The 22,812-nt window shown below is 50.3% G+C and overlaps 1 protein-coding gene across 1 annotated transcript in view; it reads left to right on the forward strand.

Moving 5' to 3' along the window:
* IL6R (interleukin 6 receptor) overlaps positions 1-8,744 on the forward strand; it is a gene marked incomplete at both ends in the record, with an annotated part of 38,403 nt that extends 29,659 nt beyond the window's left edge. The window contains 4 exons of the mRNA XM_081113058.1: positions 1,701-1,750; positions 2,804-2,873; positions 3,808-3,898; positions 8,462-8,744. Of these exons, the coding sequence (XP_080969184.1) occupies positions 1,701-1,750; positions 2,804-2,873; positions 3,808-3,898; positions 8,462-8,744 (494 nt within the window). The remainder of the gene's footprint in view (positions 1-1,700; positions 1,751-2,803; positions 2,874-3,807; positions 3,899-8,461) is intronic.
* Positions 8,745-22,812: the final 14,068 nt, after the last annotated feature.

Raw genomic sequence — 22,812 nt, forward strand, 5'->3', positions numbered from 1 at the left:
TGAGTCTCGGTGTCTTTGTAAAATGGGGTAATAGGGCCCGCCTCGTGTGATGCTGTGAGGGCGAAATGGGATGATAATACAGGCAAATGAGCTATTTGGAACTGGTGTGTAGTTACCCTCAAAATGTTGGTGCTAGACATATTAGCGGTATTTTATTAGTATGCTATTAGCATTATTAATCTTATCTTCATTGAGCCCTAATTTCTTCATCTGGAAAATGAAAATGATTATTAATAATGATGCAACAGTTGCTCCACTTTCCGTCTCAGGGGACAAAATGGTCTGAATTAGGGGCCCCCATGGTCATCTTGGGAGATGTTTAAAAAGTCTTGTTATGTAAGACAGTTTTATTCTGTATTAGAAAACTTTTATTCATTCTGGTAACATTCCTGGGTTATTTGAAATAATACCAAACTAAAACCCCCACTTTGCCCCTGGGCAACTGAGTCACCAAAGGTTAAACGCCCTTCTCTGGACCACATGCTATGATGGGGGTCAGAGCTGAGGGTAGAAACTATACAGGTCTCCCTTTCTTCCTAAAACCTCTCTCTGGGTTTGGGGAGTCTTTTAAAAACCCTGATGTCTGGTCCCATCCCCAAGATTCTGAGGCCATAGGTCAAGGGTGCAGCCTCAAAGGCCACAGGTAAGGCTGAGCATGGCTGGGTTTGGGAACCACTGGACTGAATGACCATCCACGGTCAGCCATATTTCCTAAGTAGCGCTGCCCCATCTCCTGGTGTTTGCTTTCATTCTAGCGCCCCCAGACCCTCCATCCGTCCTTCAGTCACTTTCTGCTGTGATTCTGTCCTTTGCTGGGCTCAGCTGGGAGGAACACAGCGCAATGAGAATAAGGGTCCTTCCCATTTATTCTTGGTTGATTTGGGGCTTGCTTGCTGTGTGACCTTGGACAAGTTGCTCTCCCTCTCTGGGCCGCTGTTTCCTCTCTGCACCATGGGAAGGAGGCGTGAACATGCTCGTCTGTCCCCTCCAGTGTGTGCTGTTCTCTCCCGGGGATGGCATGCTCGCCTCCACCTCTTACGAGTTATTTTGCTCCTGGCTCAGGGAGGCTGCACATCTTTGTGTAAACCATTCCCTGGTGTTTTTAACTTCTTGATGGAGAAATGATAAACTGGAAAGAAAATACTTTTAAATTTCAGAGCATTCTCCACAATCTACCCAGTCCTGTTTCAGTTCCTGGTCCCTTGGGCCCAGGCTTGCTGCTGAGCCTGGTCTCAGGCCACACGCCCACTTTGATCCTTGGCCCCCTGCTGCCCGGGAGGTTTCTGCAGAAACACTGTTCCCATGGAGGGGAAGGGCCTCCTGATGGGCCTGGGTCCCTGCCGCTCCTCGAGCAACGTGTACTAAGTCCACCCAAGAGGAAGAGAACTTGTTGTTTATGTTAAATTCTTTATATATTTATATATATATTTTTTTACTTCAGAGAGGAAGGGAGAAGGAGAGAGAGAGAAACATCAGTGATGAAAGAGAGTCTCCAATGGGCTGCCTCCTGCACGCCCCCGACTGGGGATGGAGCCGTGACCTCCTGGTTCATAGGCCGCCGCGTAACTACTGAGCCACGCTGCCTGGGCAGCGTGATGCCCTTTTAAATAACGTTGTGATTAACTTTATTCGGCTTCTGCAGCCCATCAGACAGGACTTCAGGGCCCATGAGTCATTAATAAGACGTCTTCTATCCACAGAACCCACGAGTTTTTCAGCTGCGACCACGGTGGAGGTGTCTTCCATGAAGGTGAGTTCGTGTTCTTGTCAAAGGGTCAACACCTACCGGCTAGCGATGTGGCTGGCACCAGTCAGAATGTAGCTTCAGTCCCAGCTCTGCCACTTGCTGGCAGTGTGGCGGTGGGCAAACTGTGTCCTTCTGAAGGCTCTGTAAGACGGGGCAGCAGCAGTTCTCGACCCGGGGCCTTTATGAAGCGTAGAGCAGCGTGGGGCTGGCTCACAAAGCTGCGCTGCCCCGTCAGCGGATGCGGTTTCACCCTGAGCTTCTGGACACCATGGGAGGCTTAGCGTGCGACTCCGGTTCAGTTCCTCTGAGCCCTTCCCTGTGGACTCCTGGTGTCATAATGATCTGGAAAGAGGATTACCGCCGAAGCCGCTTAAACAAATCCTCGAGTAATCCAATTTCCCACCCCACGGCAGCTCCTCCGTGGTCCCCAATTCCCACATGCTCAGCGGGGAGGCTCCACGCTCCCGGAGCTGGGCAGCACCTCACCCATCATCAGTGGCGGACTGTCCAGGACCAGCAACTCCGGGGTGAAGTCCAGGCCCTTGGGCCAGAGCGCTCCCAGCACAGGGTGTCAGGGCACTGACTGACTGAGAGCCTGCCAAGGCCCCAGGCCCTGAGCCTTGCGTTGGCCGTCTCATTGATCCTGACATGAACTGAGATTCAGGGAGAATGCTGACACCCACCTGAGCTGAGAAATCTGCCCACGGTCTCAGAGCTAGTTGTGGTCACAGAGCCAGGATTCCAGCCTGTGGTTTTCCTCGTCAGGGGTGGTACCTGTGCCCTTGAACCAGACCCGTAGGACAGCGTAAGCTCTTGGTGGAGTGGCAGATGGGAAGCAATCCCCACCTTGAGTAGGCGGGGTGTAGATGCAGATAATGCAGATAATCTTGCAGATGTTGAAAGTGACAGGTCAAAATTGGAGAGGTACATGAGATAAAGGAAAGGCGTGGTAGGGGGTCTGGGGGCAGGGAGGGGGTTGAGAAGGTGCCTGAGCTGGGTCCCGAATGAAGGTGGAATCCACAGACACGGGCTTACAGTGCGGAATGTCTTTTACAGGCACCTACTACCAACGGAGACGATGACAACATCTCCTCGAACTATCCTGCCAATACGACAAGCTTCCCAGGTGAGCCCTGGATCGTTGTGTATTCCTGTGGCCTAAGGGGCACCAAAGGCTTGTAACTCTGTAGAAAGTGCTTTCTTATTTGGAAATGTCGGCAGGGGGCCAGTCTGCTTCATGGAAAAGACCAGAGGCAGAAACATTCTTTTATGACCTTGTATGTCCAAGTTGGATATTGTTAGCTAAGGTATTATGAGGGAACCACAAGAATAATGAGACAGATCAGCGAACCATTTCACAATTGGCACTTACCCAGCGTGGAGTGGGGTCACAGCTCAAAGGAAGTGTCCTCATCTCATCTGAGACCCAAAGGCCGGGGAGGACTGGAGAGAAAAGGGGTGCAGGGAAGGTGGGAAGCGTGTTCTGGGGGAGATGTGAGACCATGTGCGGAGAGCCCTGGGGTTGGGGGAGGGGGGGCGGAGAACATGGCATATGGAAGAGCGAATGAAGATCCTATGGCTGGGGCTTGAATGCCAAGTGGGGAGACAGGCAAGCGATCACGCCCCATGGAGAACGCTGCACCCAAACACTTGATTTAAAGGACCTGGGCCTCCCTGGCATCGTCCTCAATGGAGCTGCCATCGATGCGGTCCCCAAAGCTTTCTGCTTCTTGCCCCCATCTGTGCCTTATGGGGGCAGGCTCAGCACCCCTAGAAAAGCCACTCTGAAGGGGAGTGGGAGCCTGTGGCTGGCCACAGGTGCTCAGAAGCTCTGAGCTTGAGGTGTATCTCTTGCCAAGTGGCAGAATCCCAGGGTTTGTCAGACTCTGCTGGGAGTGATTCTTCTAGCGTGGCTTTGGCCAAAACACTGGCCAGAGGCCTGCTGGTTAGCAGAGCTGTTTCCTCCTCCAGGGTGAGGTTCCTTGGAGACTTTTGATAGCACCAGCTGAGTGGTTATTGTTTTCTCTTCCTTCTGCTCCCCCTCCTCTTTTCCCCTCCAGTGCAAGAGCCCCCAGTACCCCTGTACACGTTCCTGGTGGCTGGAGGAAGCCTGGCCTTCGGAACGCTCCTCTGCGTTGGCATTGTCCTGAGGTGAGCGGGGTCCTGGGGTGGCCCTGGGTGTTGGCATATTTCTTATCTGACTAACTTCGCCTGTGCTGGGACGGGGGCAATGAGTGGGAGAGCCACAATGGCTCAAGATGTATTTCAGAGGTGGGATCGATAAGATGAGGAGAAGGAAGGAGACGGAGGAGTCAAGGCTGACCCTCGTGTTTCTGGCTTTGGCAACTGGGCAGATTAGGTGATGGTGGTGGTGGTGGTGGGGGGGGGGGGGTCACGCATTTAAAATTGGAAACACTGGAGGGAGAATAACGGAGTGAAAAACGATGATGCTGGTTTGGGACGCCTGAGTCTGAGGTGCCTGTGAAAGGCCCAGGTGGACGTATTGGGTAGACAGTTCTGATCGTAGCTGCGTGCAGGTGGTAGTTGGAGCCATGTCAGGAATAAGGCCAGTGGCAGTGCCCTGTGGGCCCCAGGGTTCTGACATGGGGAAGTGTAGAGGAGGAGGAGTGAGAAGAAGGGCCTGAGGAGTGTCCTGAGAGGGAGAAGCACCGGGAAACCCGGTGTGGAAACCAGAGGGAGAGTGGGAGGCACCGAAGAAAGCGTCAGGCTCTGGGATTGCCGGTGAATACGACCTCCTCCTCCAGAGCCACATGCTAAGGTGATTGAAGTAGCACATGAGGAACATCAGTGTGTACCCAGGCAATCTCGGGCGCCTTGTCAGACCTCCGGGGGCTATTCCATGTCTCAAAACAAGCAAACCTAGCCCAGCCAGCTTGGCTCAGTGACTGAGCGTCGATCTATGAACCAGGAGGTCACAGTTCAATTCCCGGTCAGGGCACATGCCCAGCTTGTGGGCTTGATCCCCAGGGGGGGACATGCCAGGAGGCAGCTGATTGATGATTCTCTCATCATTGATGTTTCTCTCTTTCTCTCTCTCTCCCTTCCTTTCTCTGAAATCAATAAAAATATATTTAAAAACAAAACCAAAACGCAAGCAACACCTAGCAGGTCACCTTTAAATGCTCGGTGCTAGGGCTGCCCTCTGGCCATGGTCAGGAGACAGGCCGAACGGGCACCCCGGCCGCTGTAGCACCATGCCCATCCACCCCGTCTCTCTCTATTTGGTCACTGGTTTTGCAGTTCCCTCCCAAGCCTGCAGAAAAATCAGCCAACAGTGCTGTCAGTGACAGCAATAAAGACAGCTCCCCATGCTCACGGTCTCACCTCAGGACGCTGTACTCCTGCCTGTGCTGAGGCCCTACAGGACGCCAGGCTGTGCCCTGGCTTGGATGGTGGCTAATTACAGTGATGATGCGACGGAGGAGAAACTTCTCTGTCCCCCTTTCTCTCACTTTGCGTGTAACTTTGAGGAGACTCCAGTTGGTGGTTGTGGGAGATGGCGGCTCACTGGGTCCTCACAGTGACCCTGACATAGCTTGACTGTAAGGTGGTCTGGGTTGGAAGGGGAGCAAGATGACAACTGAGTGTGTTCGGGGTTGTTTCCACTTTGATTTTCCAGTGAAGTGGGAAGCAAATTGGCCAAAGGGTGTGCAAAAGAGAAAGTTCCCAGTGAGTGGAGGTAGCTCCTTGGAGAAGCTTGAGAACTCACTGTCCTTTAATTTTGGGCCAGAGAGAGGCTATCCCAGCAGTCAGGGGTCTTCTACAGCCTTCTAAGCGATTCCTTGCCCTCAGGCACATACTTCTGTGTTCTGTTTCTATATCATTAGAGCTTCCACAGGCCTTTCTCTTAACCTATCACAGACCCGATAGAGCAGCGGTTCTCAACCTGTGGGTCGCGACTCCTTTGGCGGTCGAACGACCCTTTCACAGGGGTTGCCTAAGATAAGACCATCCTGCATATCAGATATTTACATGACGATTCATAACAGTAGCAACATTACAGTTGTGAAGTAGCAACGAAAATAATGTTATGGTTGGGTCACAACATGAGGAACTGTATTTAAAGGGCCAGAAGGTTGAGAACCACTGCCATAGAGTAAATATGATTTCCACTTGACAGGTGAGGAGATTAAAACTGAGAGGTGGAGTGATCACAGCCAGCAATGGCAAGGCCAAGGTTTAAACCCAAAGCTCTTGCTCTATGGATAGGGTATTGGAGGTCATTTAGTCAAAATCTTTAATTTTACAGCTGAGGAAACAGCCCCAAGAGGTGAGGTGACTTGCCTAAGGACACAGTTTTTTATTAGCAGAGTCAGGACTAGAACCCACGTCCTGAGAGTCGCAGCCAACCACGCTAGCCAGCTGTCAGCTAAGCGGTGGACCCAGTTGGTCCCGTCAGCCCACCATTGGCTCCATTCACAAGCAGTGCCATCCTGGTGAGCTGTTGATCACCGACAGGGAGCGTTAGGCTGGGAACCGGCCACAGCGCGCATCGCAGACCTGGTTAGCTAATGTGCTGACGGTGCTTGTACACGAGCTGGTTGCTACACAACCAGGGCCCCTGGAGGGCTCAGTACCCTGTGCTGGAAACGTACCAGTAATTTATTTCCTAGCCTGGCGAGCTTCCATTCTCGCCCGTATAAGGCAAATTTATTTGAAAAGAGGCCAGTTATTTCAAGTGATGAAAACCCCTCTGGTCTCCAAGTCCCTCGCGTCAGAGCTGCCAAAATGGCTGAGGCCCAGGACCTGGGGTGGCCACATTACAACAGGCAGGATGGGAGAGGCAGGTTGAAGTACATCCTTACCGTCCATGGTACCCTATTTTTCTTTTTAACACATTTATTTGGCATTTCAGGCAAAGCCTTTTCCTAAATATTTTCCACGAATATCAGTGATAATTTTTAAGACTTCAAGTGTGCCATCCGGAAAGAGGGGCCATCTTCTTCAGTGGATGCCATGCCTTACAGGGCCCAGTTCTCCCCACCCTACTCCCCAGGCCCCCCGCTTTCCTCTCTTCATCGTATGCCGCGCTGCGCTGGGGATTCTCCTAGCAGAGAATTCTTCCCGGCACATTTATATCTAGAATGGGCTGGCACTCTTAGGAGAGGACTTCCTGTGTGTATATGCCAATGATTTAGAGAATTTTGCATTGAATGTAGTCTCATTCCGATATTTAAAAATCACAGACTCTCTCACCTTCACGGCAGGGCCAGAGGGACTCTCAGGGCATCCCGGGCGGTGGGAGTGGCTGGGTGCTGTGGGTACCCTCGGGGCCCTGGCGGGTGGGGCCACTTCCTCTCCCTGATTCTTGGTTTCTCATTTTCTAAGAAGAGTGAGAGTTATTATGAATGTTTTAAGACCTTTCAGCTGTAGAACCTTTTCTTTAAGCAAACTTTCTGACGCTCAAAGGCGTAACCTCGATAGAAGGCAGAGGCTGAGGTGCAAGTGGGGTCTGACAGCTGGGCTTTTATCTCCTCTCGGCCCCACACCCGCTCTAGCTCCAGGCCCTGCTCAGACCCCTGCCCAGGGCAGGGCCATGTCAGGTGTGGGCACCCTCCGACTGGCTGTTATTAAAGCCCCTTTGAGCGCAGTGATTTTTTAGAAAGTGTCTCATTCATGCCTCAAAATATTTCAGAAGAAGGAAAGCCCATTTTTCCCAGTTACCCATTCAGTTGCTGAGGATGTAGACTGCTTTTTGTATGGTTAACGCATTAAGCGCCTCGTCAGTCACCGGTGACTGACACTGTACTTTCCGTCCGGAGGACAAAACAGGCTGGGCGCTTAACGTGGTAAATAACGTCAATAGAGATTTTAAAACATTGTGATATATGCTTATTTGCTAAATACTGGCAATTTGCTAAATATTGACAAACAGAAAGAAGGAAAAAATCTACATTATGCAAAGACAGCCACCATTAATTTTTTTTTAGTTCTTTCCTTTTTATTGGAAATACACTCATTATATAGAAATACAATTTGTTTATCCATTAACCGCTGTTAATTTTTATTTTATTTTAAAAATGTATATCTTTATTGATTTCCGAGAGGAAGGGAGAGGGAGAGAGAGATAGAAACATCAATGACAAGAGAGAATTATTGATCAGCTGCCTCCTGCACACCCCCTACTGGGGATCGAGCCCGCAACCCAGACATGTGCCCTGACCGTGAATCAAACCATGACCTTTTGGTTCATAGGTCGATGCTCAACCATGGAGCCACACTGGCCAGGAACCACTGTTCATTTTTTAAATGTAAACGTGCTAGAAGTCTAACAAACAAACAGAAAAGTGCACACGTCATAACTGGACGTGAATTATCCCAAGGTGAACACACCCGTGCAATCAGTACCCCGATCAAGAACACTTCATAGAGAATGAATTTCCTCTGCGTCTTTTTCCTCTGCATAATGTCTTGTTTGGCATTTCTGTGGCCTTGATTTTTCTGTATCTGTCACTCTGATTCCTGCCTTTTAAATGCAGGATTAATTATAACGTACGCGTTTGTCACCTTATTGCACATTCTTTGTGAGCCTCCCTTTCTTTAGCTGCAGACTCCTCCGTCAGGGACATGTTCCCCGTTCCCTTAGCCAGCCTCCTCCCACTGGGCCCTGGGGCGGTGGTTTGCTTCGATGGGAAGCAGTGTGGACACCCTTTGTGCGTACAGTGTGGTCCATAGCTAGGCTGTCTCCTTCAGGCGCGTTCCCAGAAGTGGAATTCCTGGGCCAGAGCGTCCGAACACTTTGGAGTCCGAGAATGATGATTCTGTCCTCCGTCTCCTCAGACGGGCAGAGAATTCCGTCCAAGGACCCGGCACAGCTCCAGTGAGACCCTCCTGCGCTCCGTGCTGCCTCGGGCCTGCCTGGCGGAGCCCTCAGGAATATTCTATCGCGTGCTTATTCCACTTGGAAAAAAGGCTAAGAGCCAGTGCAGATTTGGAGCCAACTATCAATTATTTATCACAACAAGGACAGGAATAGCCTGTCGATATAAAGAGAAACCCAAGGAAAATCCCCAAGCCTTGATTTTTTTATTTTATTTTATTTTTTATTTTTATTTATTTATTTTTTAAAATATATTTTATTGATTTTTTAAAAATATATATTTTATTGATTTTTTACAGAGAAGAAGGGAGAGGGATAGAGAGTTACAAACATCGATGAGAGAGATCGATCAGCTGCCTCCTGCACGCCCCCCAGCGGGGATGTGCCCGCAACCAAGGTACATGCCCCCGACCGGAATCGAACCTGGGACCCTTCAGTCCGCAGGCCGACGCTCTGTCCACTGAGCCAAACCGGTTCGGCTATTTTATTGATATTTCTACAGAGAGGAAGGGAGAGGGGCTAGAGAGCCAGAAACATCGATGGGAGAGAAACATCGATCAGCTTCCTCCTGCACACCTCCCACTGGGGATGTGCCCGCAACCAAGGTACATGCCCTTGACCGGAATCGAACCTGGGACCTTTCAGTCTCCAGGCTGACACTCTATCCACTGAGCCAAACCAGTTAGGGCTATTTTTATTTTTTTAAAATATATTTTATTGAATTTTTACAGAGAGGAAGGGAGTGGGATAGAAAGTTAAAAACATCAATGAGAGAGAAACATGGATCAGCTGCTTCCTGCACACTCCCTACTGGGGATGTGCCCGCATCCAAGGTACATGCCCTTGACTGGAATCGAACCTGGGATCCTTGAGTCCGCAGGCTGACGCTCTATCCACTGAGCCAAACCGGTCAGGGCTTATTTTATTTTATTATTTATTTATTTATTTATTTATTTATTTAAAATTAAATCTTTATTGTTCAGATTACAGTTGTTCCTCTTTTCCCCCATAGCTCCCCTCCACCCACTCTCCCCCCCTCAGTCTCACCTCCCCCCCCACTGTCCTCATCCATAGGTGCATGATTTTTGCCCGCATCCCCCACACCCCTTTCCCCCCCAAGAATAGTCAATCCACTCCCTTTCTATGCCCCTGATTCTATTATAATCATCAGTTTATTCTGTTAATCAGATTATTTATTCACTTGATTTTTAGATTTACTTGTTGATAGATGTGTATTTGTTGTTCATAGTTTTATCTTTACCTTTTTCTTCTTCTTCCTCTTCTTAAAGGATACCTTTCAGCATTTCATATAATCCTGGTTTGGTGGTGATGAACTCCTTTAGCTTTTCTTATCTGTGAAGCTCTTTATCTGACCTTCAATTCTGAATGATAGCTTTGCTGGATAAAGTAATCTTGGTTGTAGGTTCTTGGTATTCATCACTTTGAATATTTCTTGCCACTCCCTTCTGGCCTGCAAGGTTTCTGTTGAGAAATCCGCTGACAGTCGTATGGGTATTCCCTTGTAGGTAACTGAGTTTCTTTCTTTTGCTGCTTTTAAGATTCTCTCTTTGTCTTTTGCTCTTGGCATTTTAATTATGATGTGTCTTGGTGTGGTCCTCTTTGGATTCCTTTTGTTTGGGGTTCTCTGCACTTCCTGGACTTGTAAGTCTATTTCTTTGACCAGGTGGGGGAAGTTTTCTGTCATTATTTCTTCAAATAGGTTTTCAATATCTTGCTCTCTCTCATCTTCTGGCACCCCTATAATTCTGATGTTGGTATGCTTGAAGCTGCCCCAGAGGCTTCTTACACTATCTTCGTATTTTTGGATTCTTTTTCATTTTGCTTTTCTGGTTGGGTGTTTTTGCTTCTTTGTATTTCAAATCGTTGACTTGATTCTTGTGATCCTCTAATCTGCTGTTGGGAGTCTGTATAATATTCTTTATTTCAGTCAGTGTATGCTTAATTTCTAGTTGGTCCTTTATCACAACCTTGAGGGTCTCATTAGATTTCTTGAGGGTCTCATTAAGTTTATCGGTGGTTTCTAGAAAATTCTTGAAAAACCTTAATAATAAATATTTTTATTGATTTCAGAGAGAAAGGGAGATGGAGAGAGAGAGAGAGAGAGAGAGAAACATCAATGATGAGAGAGAGGATCATTGATCAGCTGCTTCCTGCACGCCCCCTACTGGGGATTAAGCCCCCAACCCAGGCATGTGCCCTTGGCCGGAATCAAACCTGGGACCCTTCAGTCTGCAGGCGGATGCTCTATCCACTGAACCACACCGGTTACGGCCCAAGCCTTGTTGTTTTTTTTAAAAATATATATTTTATTGATTTTTTACGGAGAGGAAGGGAGAGAGCTAGAGAGTTAGAAACATTGATGAGAGAGAAACATCGATCAGCTGCCTCCTGCACACCTCCCACTGGGGATGTGCCCACAACCAAGGCACGTGCCCTTGACCGGAATCGAACCCGGGACCCTTGAGTCCGCAGGCTGACGCTCTATCCACTGAGCCAAACCGGTTACGGCCCAAGCCTTGTTTTTGACTTTGGTTTCCCCTCCTGCCTCCCAGCCCATCCTGGAGGAGCTGACATCGGTGGGACTGAGGGAGACCACCTTGCTCCCACGGCGGGGCGGGGCGGGGCGGGGCGGCAGTAAGTTAGTAAGGGACTGAGGGACGGAGTGGGAAGCAGGAGGGAGGGCAGGGGCTGCCCTGCAGTCTTCAGGAAGGAGACCTGACTGTGCCTTTGAAGATCGCTATCACCACCTCATCTCTCTTCGGGCTGTCAGGTGACTTCTCTCAGCTACTGAGCCATGGCTCGGGGCCCAGAGGGAGCAGGGTGAACGAAGCTGTGATCAGAGAGATGCCTATCTCCTTCCTGTTTAACATCGACTTTCCTGTCAGATGAGTCACTTGTGCCCGCGTGGTGCCCACGGCCGAGGCTCTGAGGACTCACCAGGGTGGTGGGAGTGGGCCCGGAGGTATACAGAGAACTGGGAGGACGGGGATGTGGGCAGCAGGAGGAGCAGGAGGGCTGTTCAGGGAGCAGGGTGGCCCTTTTCCTGCTGTTCCATGGCAGTTGATCTGCCTCCTGCCAGCCTTCATTTCACTGAGCGGCCCATTTCCTCCCCCACTGGGAGAATGCGCTCCCCGTCTCCCTTAAGCAAATGGAGTGGGGCTGAGGATGTGCCCTCTGGGCAGCCTCTGGGACAGGACAGATGAAGCTCTCAGTGCGGTAGAGGGACATTCATGGCCACGTGTGCCTCCGTTTCTCCATCTGTCAACGCGTCGACAATACAGATCCATTCTCGGGGGGTGTTTTCGAAACCCCCAGCTCCTCAGAGTGGTGTGTAATGCCTGGTGGTAAAAACAGGTGAGGGAATCAATAGTTGTCCCTCTTCTGAGCCGCAGCCGGACCGGCCAGGCCCGCAGGGCGGCCAGCTGTCGGTGTTTTTCACTCAGGTGCCTCACGGCGGGGACTGAACATCTGTGTGGTTTGTCTCTGTGTCTCTGAAGGTTCAGGAAGACATGGAAGCTGCAGGCCCTGAAAGAAGGCAAGACGAGCATGCACCCGCCGTATTCTTTGGGACAGCTGGTCCCCGAGAGGCCGAAGCCCACCCCGGTGCTGGCCCCCCTCATCTCCCCGCCGGTGTCCCCCAGCAGCCTGGGGTCGGATAACACCTCGAGGCACAGCCAACCCCATGCCAGCGGCCCACAGAGCCCGTATGACATCAGCAACAGCGACTACTTCTTCCCCCAGTAGCTGGCTGGCCGCCTGGCGCCTGGCCGGCTGGGGTGTCAGACCTGCTGAAATGTGTGACGGGGTGACAAGCAGCTTCTCACCGTCGTCTCAGCTCATCTCAGGTGTGTGGGCCTCTGGCTGCGCTGTCACCGAGGGGCCTCACAGCAGGTTCTACGCTGGGTGAGCACGGGTGTGCTGGCCTGTTCCGAAGGAAGAGGTGGTTGAGTTTTTGGACCCCTCTTCCCCACCGCCCTGCCTGCAGGGGTTCCAATGAACGCGGGCCCCGTGCAGGGAGCGCTGTCGAGTCCACTGGACACTCGGGTGGGCAGAGCCGGGCGTCTGCGGAGGCCTCGGACCCTGGGCTTCGTGTGGACAAGCTGCCGGCCCCCGGCTCAGCTGACCTGGCTCCACACGCCGCATCCTCGGGAGGTGGGATGGATTCCAGCCAAAGACACCCCCACCTCGAGTCGCCTATCTCCTGCCCCACTGCACAGTTTCACCTCTAGCTCAAACTCTTGCGGCCCAAGTGCCTTTGCAATTCAGTTTCTTCGGTCGCCCAGGCTGGGGGAGCTCCCGACTGCCTTTCCTCTCCTCCCCACGCTGGATACAGCGGAGGGGGCGAGAAGAGCATCTCAGGACCAGGCGGTTTGAAGTGGAGTTGCAGTGAGCGCCTCGTTAGCATTCTGCTCAATGTGAATGTTAACCCTCAGCACCTGCTGAACCCAGAAGCCATGCACTGACTCAGTTTCCCTCTCTGGATCCCAGGGCTTCAGGAGGAGAGAAGCAGAGAGGAAGTAGGGGCGTGGGGACAGGGTCTGAAAACCACTATTCTCCTCCCTCCTTTGCCCCCCCCCCGGCCCCCAAAAGGAGGACGGCATTGGGGGAGGGCTCCCGCCATTGCAGGGAGACCGAACTGTTGGACTCAAAATGTTAATTTAGTTTTCACCTGAGCCTGAGTACTGAGGAGGGAACATATTCATGTGAAAAGACAGAAGAACCCGGCAAGAATGTATGTTAATTTGGTCTTTAAAGGAGTGCTGCTTGCTCCCCCCCGCCCCCCCCCCCCCCAGAGCCTGGAAGGTCCGTGCTAGCTGGGGGTCTGTAGGTAAATAGCTCGGGGAGAAGCCGTCCTCTGTTTGGCACAAAACTCAGTCAGATGGGAAAGAGGAGAAAAAAAGAATGATTTTCCCCTTAGAGAAGAGACTCTGGTTTCATTCTAAATTTTGTTTTTGTCTTAAAAGTGAAAGACATTGCCTGCTTCTCTAATTTAAGGGAAGAGCAGCTTGGGACTGCTCCCCCCGGCGGTGGGGAAGGCCCTGGTGTCCAGCTTCCGGGCTGGTGTTGGGAAGTGGCCTCCCACGGCTACCAAGCAAGGTCAGTTGCCAAACCCCCACCCCTGACAGCCAGGAGCCCTGGTTATCCGGGGGCAGGGGGGTTCATGGCCCCCTGCCTTCCCCCTCCCCCCAACCCATGCCTTCCTCTTCTTCTTTAGTTCCTTGAATGTGATTCAGTTCAGCTCAATGTCTAGCCGTGACTCTGAGACTCTCCCACTTTAGCTCACTTTTCCGTCCGGCTTTGAAAGTTCAGTGATGAGAGGGGTCCCCCAGACAAGTGCCCTCCAGCAGCACGGGGTGTCCCGGAATGAGGCTGTGATTCAAATCTGTTGGGTAACGGAGGACCAAACATTTTACCAGACCACAGCCTTTTTCTAGGAGCCGGCCCTTTCGGAAAAACAGCCACCAGCACCAGACAGGTGGCAAAGGATGACCATGACCATGCCTTGTATTTGCGGTTTGCTGGGTTCACACTGTTACTATGTTGGGCAAGGGGTGATTTTCATTGCTGGCTTTGACTCACGTTTCAGACCCCATTGCTGCCTTAGACAACTCTCGTGAGTTTGACGGAAGGCAGGCAGGTGTGTGTGTGTGTGTGTGTGTGTGTGTGTTTCTTTGAGGACAGCAAAAATGCTGTTAAAGGGAAATATTTTTTTAAAAAAAGAGAGAGACTGCCTGAGAAAGGGTGATTCTGCCCACGGTTCTTTAACTCTTTGTAAAGGTTTTAACCACAAGCACTGTTACCAAAGCCGGAGGAGACGTGCTAGTGGAAGATGTGAAGTCAGATAGCTCATGATTACCGAGAGCGAGGCAGCTTTCATCTCCAAATTGTTATTGCTTTCGTTATTATTGTAACGGAACTGCTTTTTGTTTTATTAATTGAAGAGGGTTGTTTTTTTTCCCCCCCTTTACATCTGTATAAGCTAGTGTACATGAAGGAAAAGTGTTTGTCTTCTCTGGGTTGTGGGCGTTGCTCAGTGGACACAGGTGTACACCCTAAGCTTTCTCTGACCTCGGATCTGTGGTCCGTGACCCTGTATTTTCAACCCACTGGTCATTCTCACCTGTGTTTCTGCAGCTCACGTGCTGCCTTTTATCCTCAACGATGATGCCCCTCACCCAATACCCGCAGCAATCTGCCACGGCCAGATGCGACAGGTTGGCACGCTGACAGTCAATATTACACACGACAGCTTATCCTTCTGGGCTGGAAACGTTACAAATATGCGGGTTCAAGGTCTAAAGTGGTCATTAATTCTTGCAGCATTAAGAAACTATTGGTTCAGATGTCAAGGGGGTAGCATTGGCTGTGTCTACGAAGCCATTGGTAACTCGGAGAGCCCTTTGCTCGGATGGGGCCCAGGCCGGGCTGGTTTTCTGTCAGGCTCTGGGCTCACTCTGTGTTGATGTCTCTGCTCTCCTGGGGAGAGAGGGTGGGGGCAGGAAACACCCTCATCAGGTGTGGAATCTGCTGCTGCGACTGGGGCGGGAGTCCACCTGGTGGCGAACAGAGCCCAGGGGAGCGGGCGGGTGTGATCGTGGTGTGTGGGTCTCCTGCAGAATGTTCAGGAACGTCTTGCCCTGCTGCTGGGTGCTGAGCTGTCCTGCCCCCGCTAAGGTTGACTCCGCTGGGGAGGAAGCTGGCATCCAGCTCCAGGTGGAGTTAGTGAGAAATTTACCTTAATTTGGAGAAGCAGGGGCAACTGTTGGTCTTTCAGACCATGAGGATGGAGCCCCATGTGGGCGGCCGGGCTGTGACCGGAAGGCCTCCTGGCTCGGGTCCTGCCAGCATCATGTGTGCTCGGGTGCTAGCGCAGGTGTGTTTCTATGGCAACCTTAGTGATTTTTGTATTTGCTAATTTTGATTTTATTTTTTTTCAATTACGGCTGGCATTCACTATTATTTTGCAGCCTTAATGATTATTAAGGAACATTGTCAGTTTTATGAACATATGCTCGAACCAAGATCTGCTTTAGAAGGAATGGGTTGGAACAGCATGTAGCAAGGCTGTTAATTAATAGAGAAACCATCTTTGGGTGGCGATCACACAACTGTTAAATACCTCAACTTTTCTTTTGGAGATGAGAATAATAGTTTTAAGTTTTTATTTTTTTACTTAATTACCTAAAAGCAAATACCACAAAGGCTGATGTCTGTATATGGGGCAAAGGGTCAGTCTTATATGTATTTCAATGTGTGTGTGTGTGTGTGTTTATCAGCTATTTTGCATTTAAAGTGAAAATTGTGTTTGAAATAAATGATTTCTAAAACTGTGCTTGGGATGTAATTGTGCGTTGGGCACCTGGGTCCTTGAAAGGAAAGCTTGGCCTGATGAGTGAGGGGACAGGAGTGAGAGAGGGCGGGTTTAAAATGAAAGTGGAACCCTTTTTGGGCGGGCCTCCCCTTCATGCAGGATGAAATCACATCTGGAAAAGATCAGATTAGTTTAAAGAAATAAATAGCAGTTTCTCGAAAGACACTAGTTATGAAAGTGTTTCCCAAAATGAGCCCTGGGGTTTCTGGAAGGGGCGTGGGTGCCATGCTCACCAGCACTCCCAGCTGCTGGGCGGGCGGGACAGGAAGGGCCATTATTCACCAGAAGACTGTTTATTGGACGGGGCGTTAGCGGCATCACGAGGCAACGCTGCGCCCTGACCCTCAGGCACATGAAGAGTTCCCTGCTGTGAAGGGCCTCAGGAAGTTCGTGGACCACAGCCGTCCCACCTACCCGTTCTAGACAGGAAAGCCATTGAGGGGGCGCTTCGTGGGCAAGAGGAGCCGTGCCAACAGCTCAGGGCTCGGGGGAGAAGCTGCAGGGAAGCGTCGACGCCGCAACTCAGACTGAAGTTGAAGTGTGGGGCCCCTCTGTGCGCCCCCCAACCCCACCCGGGAGAGGAAAGCCCGAGGACCGAGCCTCCACACTGTCTCCTTGAGGGTCTTTTTCGAGGTTGGTCCCTGTCTTGCAGAACAGGAGCAGGAAACATGTCCCCCGTGGTGGCCGGGCACGCAGAGGGGCACCGGAGTGGGCGTGAGGAGCAGGAAGTGGAGGAGGGCCCCCCCTCTTCCCCACAGCATCGCTGTTAGGACGACATGGTGACCATGCTGTTTCCAGGGGAGTTGGGGAGAGCAGATGGCGGTTCTTTTTTTTTTTTTTAATTTATTAATTTTTTTACAGAGAGGAAGGGAGAGAGATAGAGAGTTAGAAACATCGATGGATGAGAGAGAAACATCGATTAGCTGCCTCCTGCACATCTCCCACAGGTACATGCCCTTGACCGGAATCGAACCTGGGACCTTTCAGTCCGCAGGCCGACGCTCTATCCACTGAGCCAAACCGGTTTCGGCAGATGGCGGTTCTTGATGGTGAGGAACACTCAGTTATTGGAACGGGCACGGAGGAAAGCATTTTCCTTACTGACTGAGGCACAGAGACCACACCTTCCCCATGTCTGCGAGGAGGCCGGACAGGAGGCAGGAAACCGCGATCCCGCAGCCGCAGAGGTGCGCTGTTTGCCTGAAGCTGCTGTGCCCCGGGGCAGCCCCGGGCAGGGTGGAGGCCAGGTGGGCAGGCTGTGCGCCCTGTTGCTGAGACCAGCGATCGCCAACTGGTGGTCCACGGACCACTGGTGGCCGGTGAGGTCCGAAAGGTTGGCGACCGCTGGCTTGGACAGTCCTGGGCAATGGCAGCGAGCCCGGCCCCATCCTTCAAATGCTGACCAACCCTCAGTTTCTTTGGGGAAGTTCCTGTCTTCTGCACATTTATGTCGCTTAAAAAACACAGCAAAACCAAGTAACAGCAACAATACCTCTGCCTTGTCCTATTTCATACCAACAGCTGGAGGTGACAGTCTGAAACATGAGTGAAACCAAGTTTATTTTCAGTAAAATCATGACACATTTAACCAGGGATGCTTCAGTGAAGCAAACAGCTGCACCCTGGCCCCACGGGTTACCCAGGAACCCACAGAACCCTTTTTGGTAGAGATGTGCCTGGAAAATTAGCTGAAGAGAATGGCTACCATTTGTGGCCCCTCCACCGGGGGCCTTACCACCAGGATGCCCTTTCTCACCCTAATGACGCTGAAGGTGTTCTCCCCTGTTAGCAGGTGAGGCCACTGGGGCGCATGTTGGAAAGGACAGTGGCTCCAGGTGCCCGGGAGCCTGGGTCTGCCTGGCTCCAAAGCTGGGGCTCTTTGCACTGCCCATGCGGCCCCTCTGGTGACTACCAGGGTGAGTCTCTCTCTCCGACCCCTTTCCCGGGCCAGGTGCCCTCACGCTACACGGGGTAGGGGCCTGGTCCACTCACCCTGGAAGGGAGATGGGCCTCCCTTCCTGTCAGCGTGGGAAGGGGCTGGAGCCTGAGCCCGAGCCCATACAGGCTTGTCCCGGTGCTCCCATGGGTGGCCCGAGGCAGCCAGGCCCCAGCGCTGCTCACGTAACAGCAGCCACAAAGGAGATGGGTCGCCAAGGGAGGGACACAACCAGTTCCTGATGCTCAATGATCCTAGATCAGAACCCAATCGCTTCCCCTCCAGCTCCATTGGCCCGCACGGGCTCTGCGTGAATGACGGGGTTTTCTCCTGCTGCTTCCCTTAACAGATTTCCTGGACATCCTCAAATTGTGCTTTAGTTATGGTAGGCAGACCTCGCCCCACCCACTCCCTCTGAAGGGATGAGCGGTCACCACACGAAGTGCTGGTGCTCCCTGGGCGGTGAGAGTCCTTCAAGGAATGTTGACGGAACCCCGGTGCTGGCTGTGGGGGTACAGGAGGATCCGACCGCTTCCTCAGGAGGCTGGCGGGCCATCCAGCTGGCACAGTTACATGCAACTGCTGTCGCTGGGAGCAGATGACCCATCTGCTCTAGGGAGTCAGGGAAGGAAGGGAGAGAAACAGGGAGGGTGAAGATGGAGGAGGAGGGTTGGGGGGAGGGTGCTGTACAGGGAGAGGCTGGGGGGGGGGGTAGGGGGAGGGAGGCCCGCCTAGGACATGGACCATGTTGCGCAACTTTGCAATATTCTGAGAGCGTTAGGAAGTCACTGGAGACCACATTTGCTCCTCCTCTTTTCTTTTATGCCTATTTATATTTCTTCATGAGGGTGCATGTTTTCACAGTTACAGAAGGCATTTTATTAAACAAGTATAATCCTATTTTCGAATAGTTCAATCATGTTGTGCTGCCTGTAAAAATTGTGTACTAAAAAGGGCAAGCAGTTGGTGGGGATCATAGATAAGGCAAAATTGGCCAGGAGGCAGTAATTGTTGAAGCTGGCACAGAATGATTCATTCTATTAATCTTGAAAAAACCTTGACATTCTCCAGTTTAAAAAGTGCAAGGATTTTAGGGGAATGTTTCACTTGCACAAGTACCATTTAACATAAGACAAAATGAATGGAAGCACCTTCTTTTTCCCTCTTTAATTCTGAGACTTTATTTATTTTTTAGTTTATCTTTATTGTGGAAAGTATTGCAGAAACCCCCTTTCTCACCCATTGACCTCTTCTAGCCTGCGCCTGCTCCCTAAACACACCTGTCTTATCCTATCATGTAAACCACGATTCTCACTGATCAACCACACACTGATATCTTTTTTAAAAAATATATTTCATTGATTTTTTTACAGGGAGGGAGAGAGAGGGGATAGAGAGTTAGAAACATCGATCAGCTGCCTCTCGCACACCTCTTACTGGGGATGTGTCCGCAACCCAGGTACATGCCCTTGACCGGAATCGAACCCGGGACCCTTCAGTCCGCAGGCCGACGCTCTATCCACTGAGCCAAACCGGTTAGGGCCACGCTGATATCTTGATGAACTCACTGGCTTTACATATATCTTCCCTTCCATCAATCCAATCCAGTAATCCTATTTATTTATGCACAAAAGCAGAAGGCAATCTGAATCATTAAAGAAAAAGTCACTCAAGAAGCATTTTCAGTTTGAGTCAAGACGATAAAGTGACTCAGACGGGGTGATTCACAAGGCGGGGGACGTCATTCCGGTGTCACGGGTTGGCTTCGGGAATGGCGATCCGCACGTCTCAGCCTGAATCTCCTTAACGTGCAGTCACATGGCGACGGGCTGCAGGCCGCCCAGCTCCGCGGGCGGAGCCTCTCCCACGCAGGGGGAAGGGGACAGCTGCCCCCCACCCCACCATGACCTGCCAGACGCGGGTCCCTCAGCCCCAGTTCCTATCCCCGGCCTCGAGTCCACGGGCTCTTCTGGCAACCTGCGTGTCCAGTCTGCTAGATATATTCTCATTGGAAGATAATAGACATTCCGTTTTTGTTTTGTTTTTTAACTGTGGTAAAAGACACATGAAATTTGCTACCTCAACCATTTCTAAGTGTACAGTCCCATGGTGTCAAGTGTATTCTGTTAAGTACAGTCACACTGTTGTGTAAACACCCCCAGAAAACGTTTTCACCTTGCAAAGCTGAAACTTACTGAACAGCTCTCGCTCTTTCCCAGCCTTCCCGGTGCTGGCAACCTCCATTCTACCTTCTGCCTCGATGAACTGAGTACTCTGGGTACCTCATGGAAGTGGAATTGTACAGTATTTGTCTTTTTGTAACTGGGTTATTTCACGTAGCAAAATAGCCTCAAGATTCGCACACGTGGCAGCACGTGCCAGAATTTCATTCCTTTTTAAGGCCGAATAACAACATTCCATTGTGTGTACAGGGGTGGGCAAAAGTAGGTTTACAGTGGTTCATATGGCAAGTAATACAATAATTGATAAATAGCAATGCAAGAAAAATCTGTTTCATGGACTCACAACTGTAAACCTACTTTTGCCCACCCCTGTATGGACCACATTATTCATTCATCCGTCCGTGGACGTGTGGGGTGCTTGAACTTCTTGGCTATTGTGAATGTTTTCTTTCTTTAAAAATATATTTTTTATTGATTTCAGAGAGAAAGGGAGAGGGAGAGAGAAATAGAAACATCAATGATGAGAGAGAATCATGGATTGGCTGCCTCCTGCAGGCCCCCTGCTGGGGAATTGAGCCTGCAACCCAGGCATGTGCCCTCGACTGGAATCAAACCCGGGACCCTTCAGTCCACAGGCTGACACTCTATCCACTGAGCCAAACCAGCTAGGGCAGGGGTGGGCAAACTTTTTGACTCGAGGGCCACAATGGGTTCTTAAACTGGACCGGAGGGCCGGAACAAAAGCATGGATAGAGTGTTTGTGTGAACTAATATAAATTCAAAGTAAACATCATTACATAAAAGGGTACGGTCTTTTTTTTTTTTTTAGTTTTATTCATTTCAAAGCGGGCCGTAGTTTGCCCACGGCTGAGCTAGGGCAATGTTTTCTTTTTTAAACGTTTTTTTTTTTTTTCATTTGCTAACTACAACAAAGTGGCTAGTTTATCACTCCTCGCTCAAGTTTGACCAATTATATTCCCATTTGAAGGGAAGCATTCCTCAGGCCAGGCACACTCTCTCAAAGGGAAAGTAGAGGTGTAGCAATTAAGAGTCGCTCTAGAAATAGGCAGGCTGCTCTCTGGGCTCTGCCACTTCCTGTGTGACTGACCCGGGACAAATTCTTTGATTGCTCCTGGTACCAGGGTCCTTAGCTACAAACGAGGCTGCTTACCCGGCCCAGTGAGTTGTGGAGGATTCAAACCGGATAATGCAGTATGGAAAGCATTTATCCAACAACACACCTGGTATGGAGCAAGAATCTATTCTATCACTTACAGCATGGCTCTCACAAGGTCTGAATTCAACACTGAACACCCCAAACGCTGGCTCTTAAAAACATGGGTTCAATGTGAGTTCTGCAAACCATTACTGTATGTAATTGCTTGTGTTATGTGTGTGGTGGGGAGGAGCGGGGAGGTGAACATTTCTCAATACAAACTTCCTTTTCTGTTAACACAGACGGGAAAATAACAATAGGCACTTGTACCACCTGGTGGCAGTTTATATAACTGTTCAGTGGAGATTCAAAATTTGCTACCAGAGACTCAACACTATTATAGCCTTTTTCTAGAACAGCGGTTCTCAACCTTCCTAATGCAGCCGCGACCCTTTCATACAGTTCCTCATGTTGTGGTGACCCCCAACCATAAAATTATTTTCGTTGCCACTTCACAACTGTAATTTTGCTTCTGTTATGAATCGTCATGTAAATATCTGACATGCAGGATGTATTTCCATTGTTACAAATTGAACATAATTAAAGCATAGTGATTAATCACAAAAACAATATGTAATTATATATGTGTTTTCCGATGGTCTTAGGCGACCCCCGTGAAAGGGTCGTTCGACCCCCAAAGGGGTCGCGACCCACAGGTTGAGAAGCGCTGTTCTAGAATCTCAAATGAATTTACTTGCGAATTTCTAAATAGTAGCGTCCAATGGTGATTCTCAGCCATAACCGATTATCAACATCATGTAGTGGAAATGGTAACCTGCACACAGCATCACTTACAGAAACAAAGCAAAACAGTGGGTGGGGAGTGATCGTGGTTTGTGGGAGTTAAAAAGACAACAACAGATAACCACGAAATACACAGATTTCAAGCTTCACCACAGACCACAGCATCAAATCCCATGATGGGCTGAGGGCATCTGTATGAATACCAAACAACAACAACAACGTCACAGCTCGGATGCCTCATCAGGGAAGGTGACAAATGCAACAGCTGTCTACGTGGGAAGAAGATGGCCGAGGAGACAGCGCAACGTCACTGTTTCTGTTTAACTGGGTAATGAAAACAGAAGAGGAGGGCTTTACCGATGAGCCGAGAAAAAAATGAAGATCCGGTCTGGTTATGTTCAGTCATGGTTTGTTTACACATGTCATTAGCAATGATTACAAATGGAATTTTTGACCCTTTCTGCTATAGCTGTTACCATAGGAATTTTTTTTAAAATGTATTTTATTGATTTTTTACAGAGAGGAAGGGAGAGAGAGATAGTTAGAAACATCGATGGGAGAGAAACACCGATCAGCCGCTTCCTGCACACCTCCTACTGGGGATGTACCCGCAACCCAGGTACATGCCCTTGACCGGAATCGAACCCGGGACCTTTCAGTCCGCAGGCCGACGCTCTATCCACTGAGCCAAACCGGTTTCGGCAGGAATTTTTTTTTTAAGATGAAGGAAGGTGATTCTCAAAACTAATTAC

The sequence above is a fragment of the Myotis nattereri genome, assembly GCF_964212035.1.
Source record: "Myotis nattereri genome assembly, chromosome: 18".
NCBI lineage: Eukaryota > Metazoa > Chordata > Mammalia > Chiroptera > Vespertilionidae > Myotis > Myotis nattereri.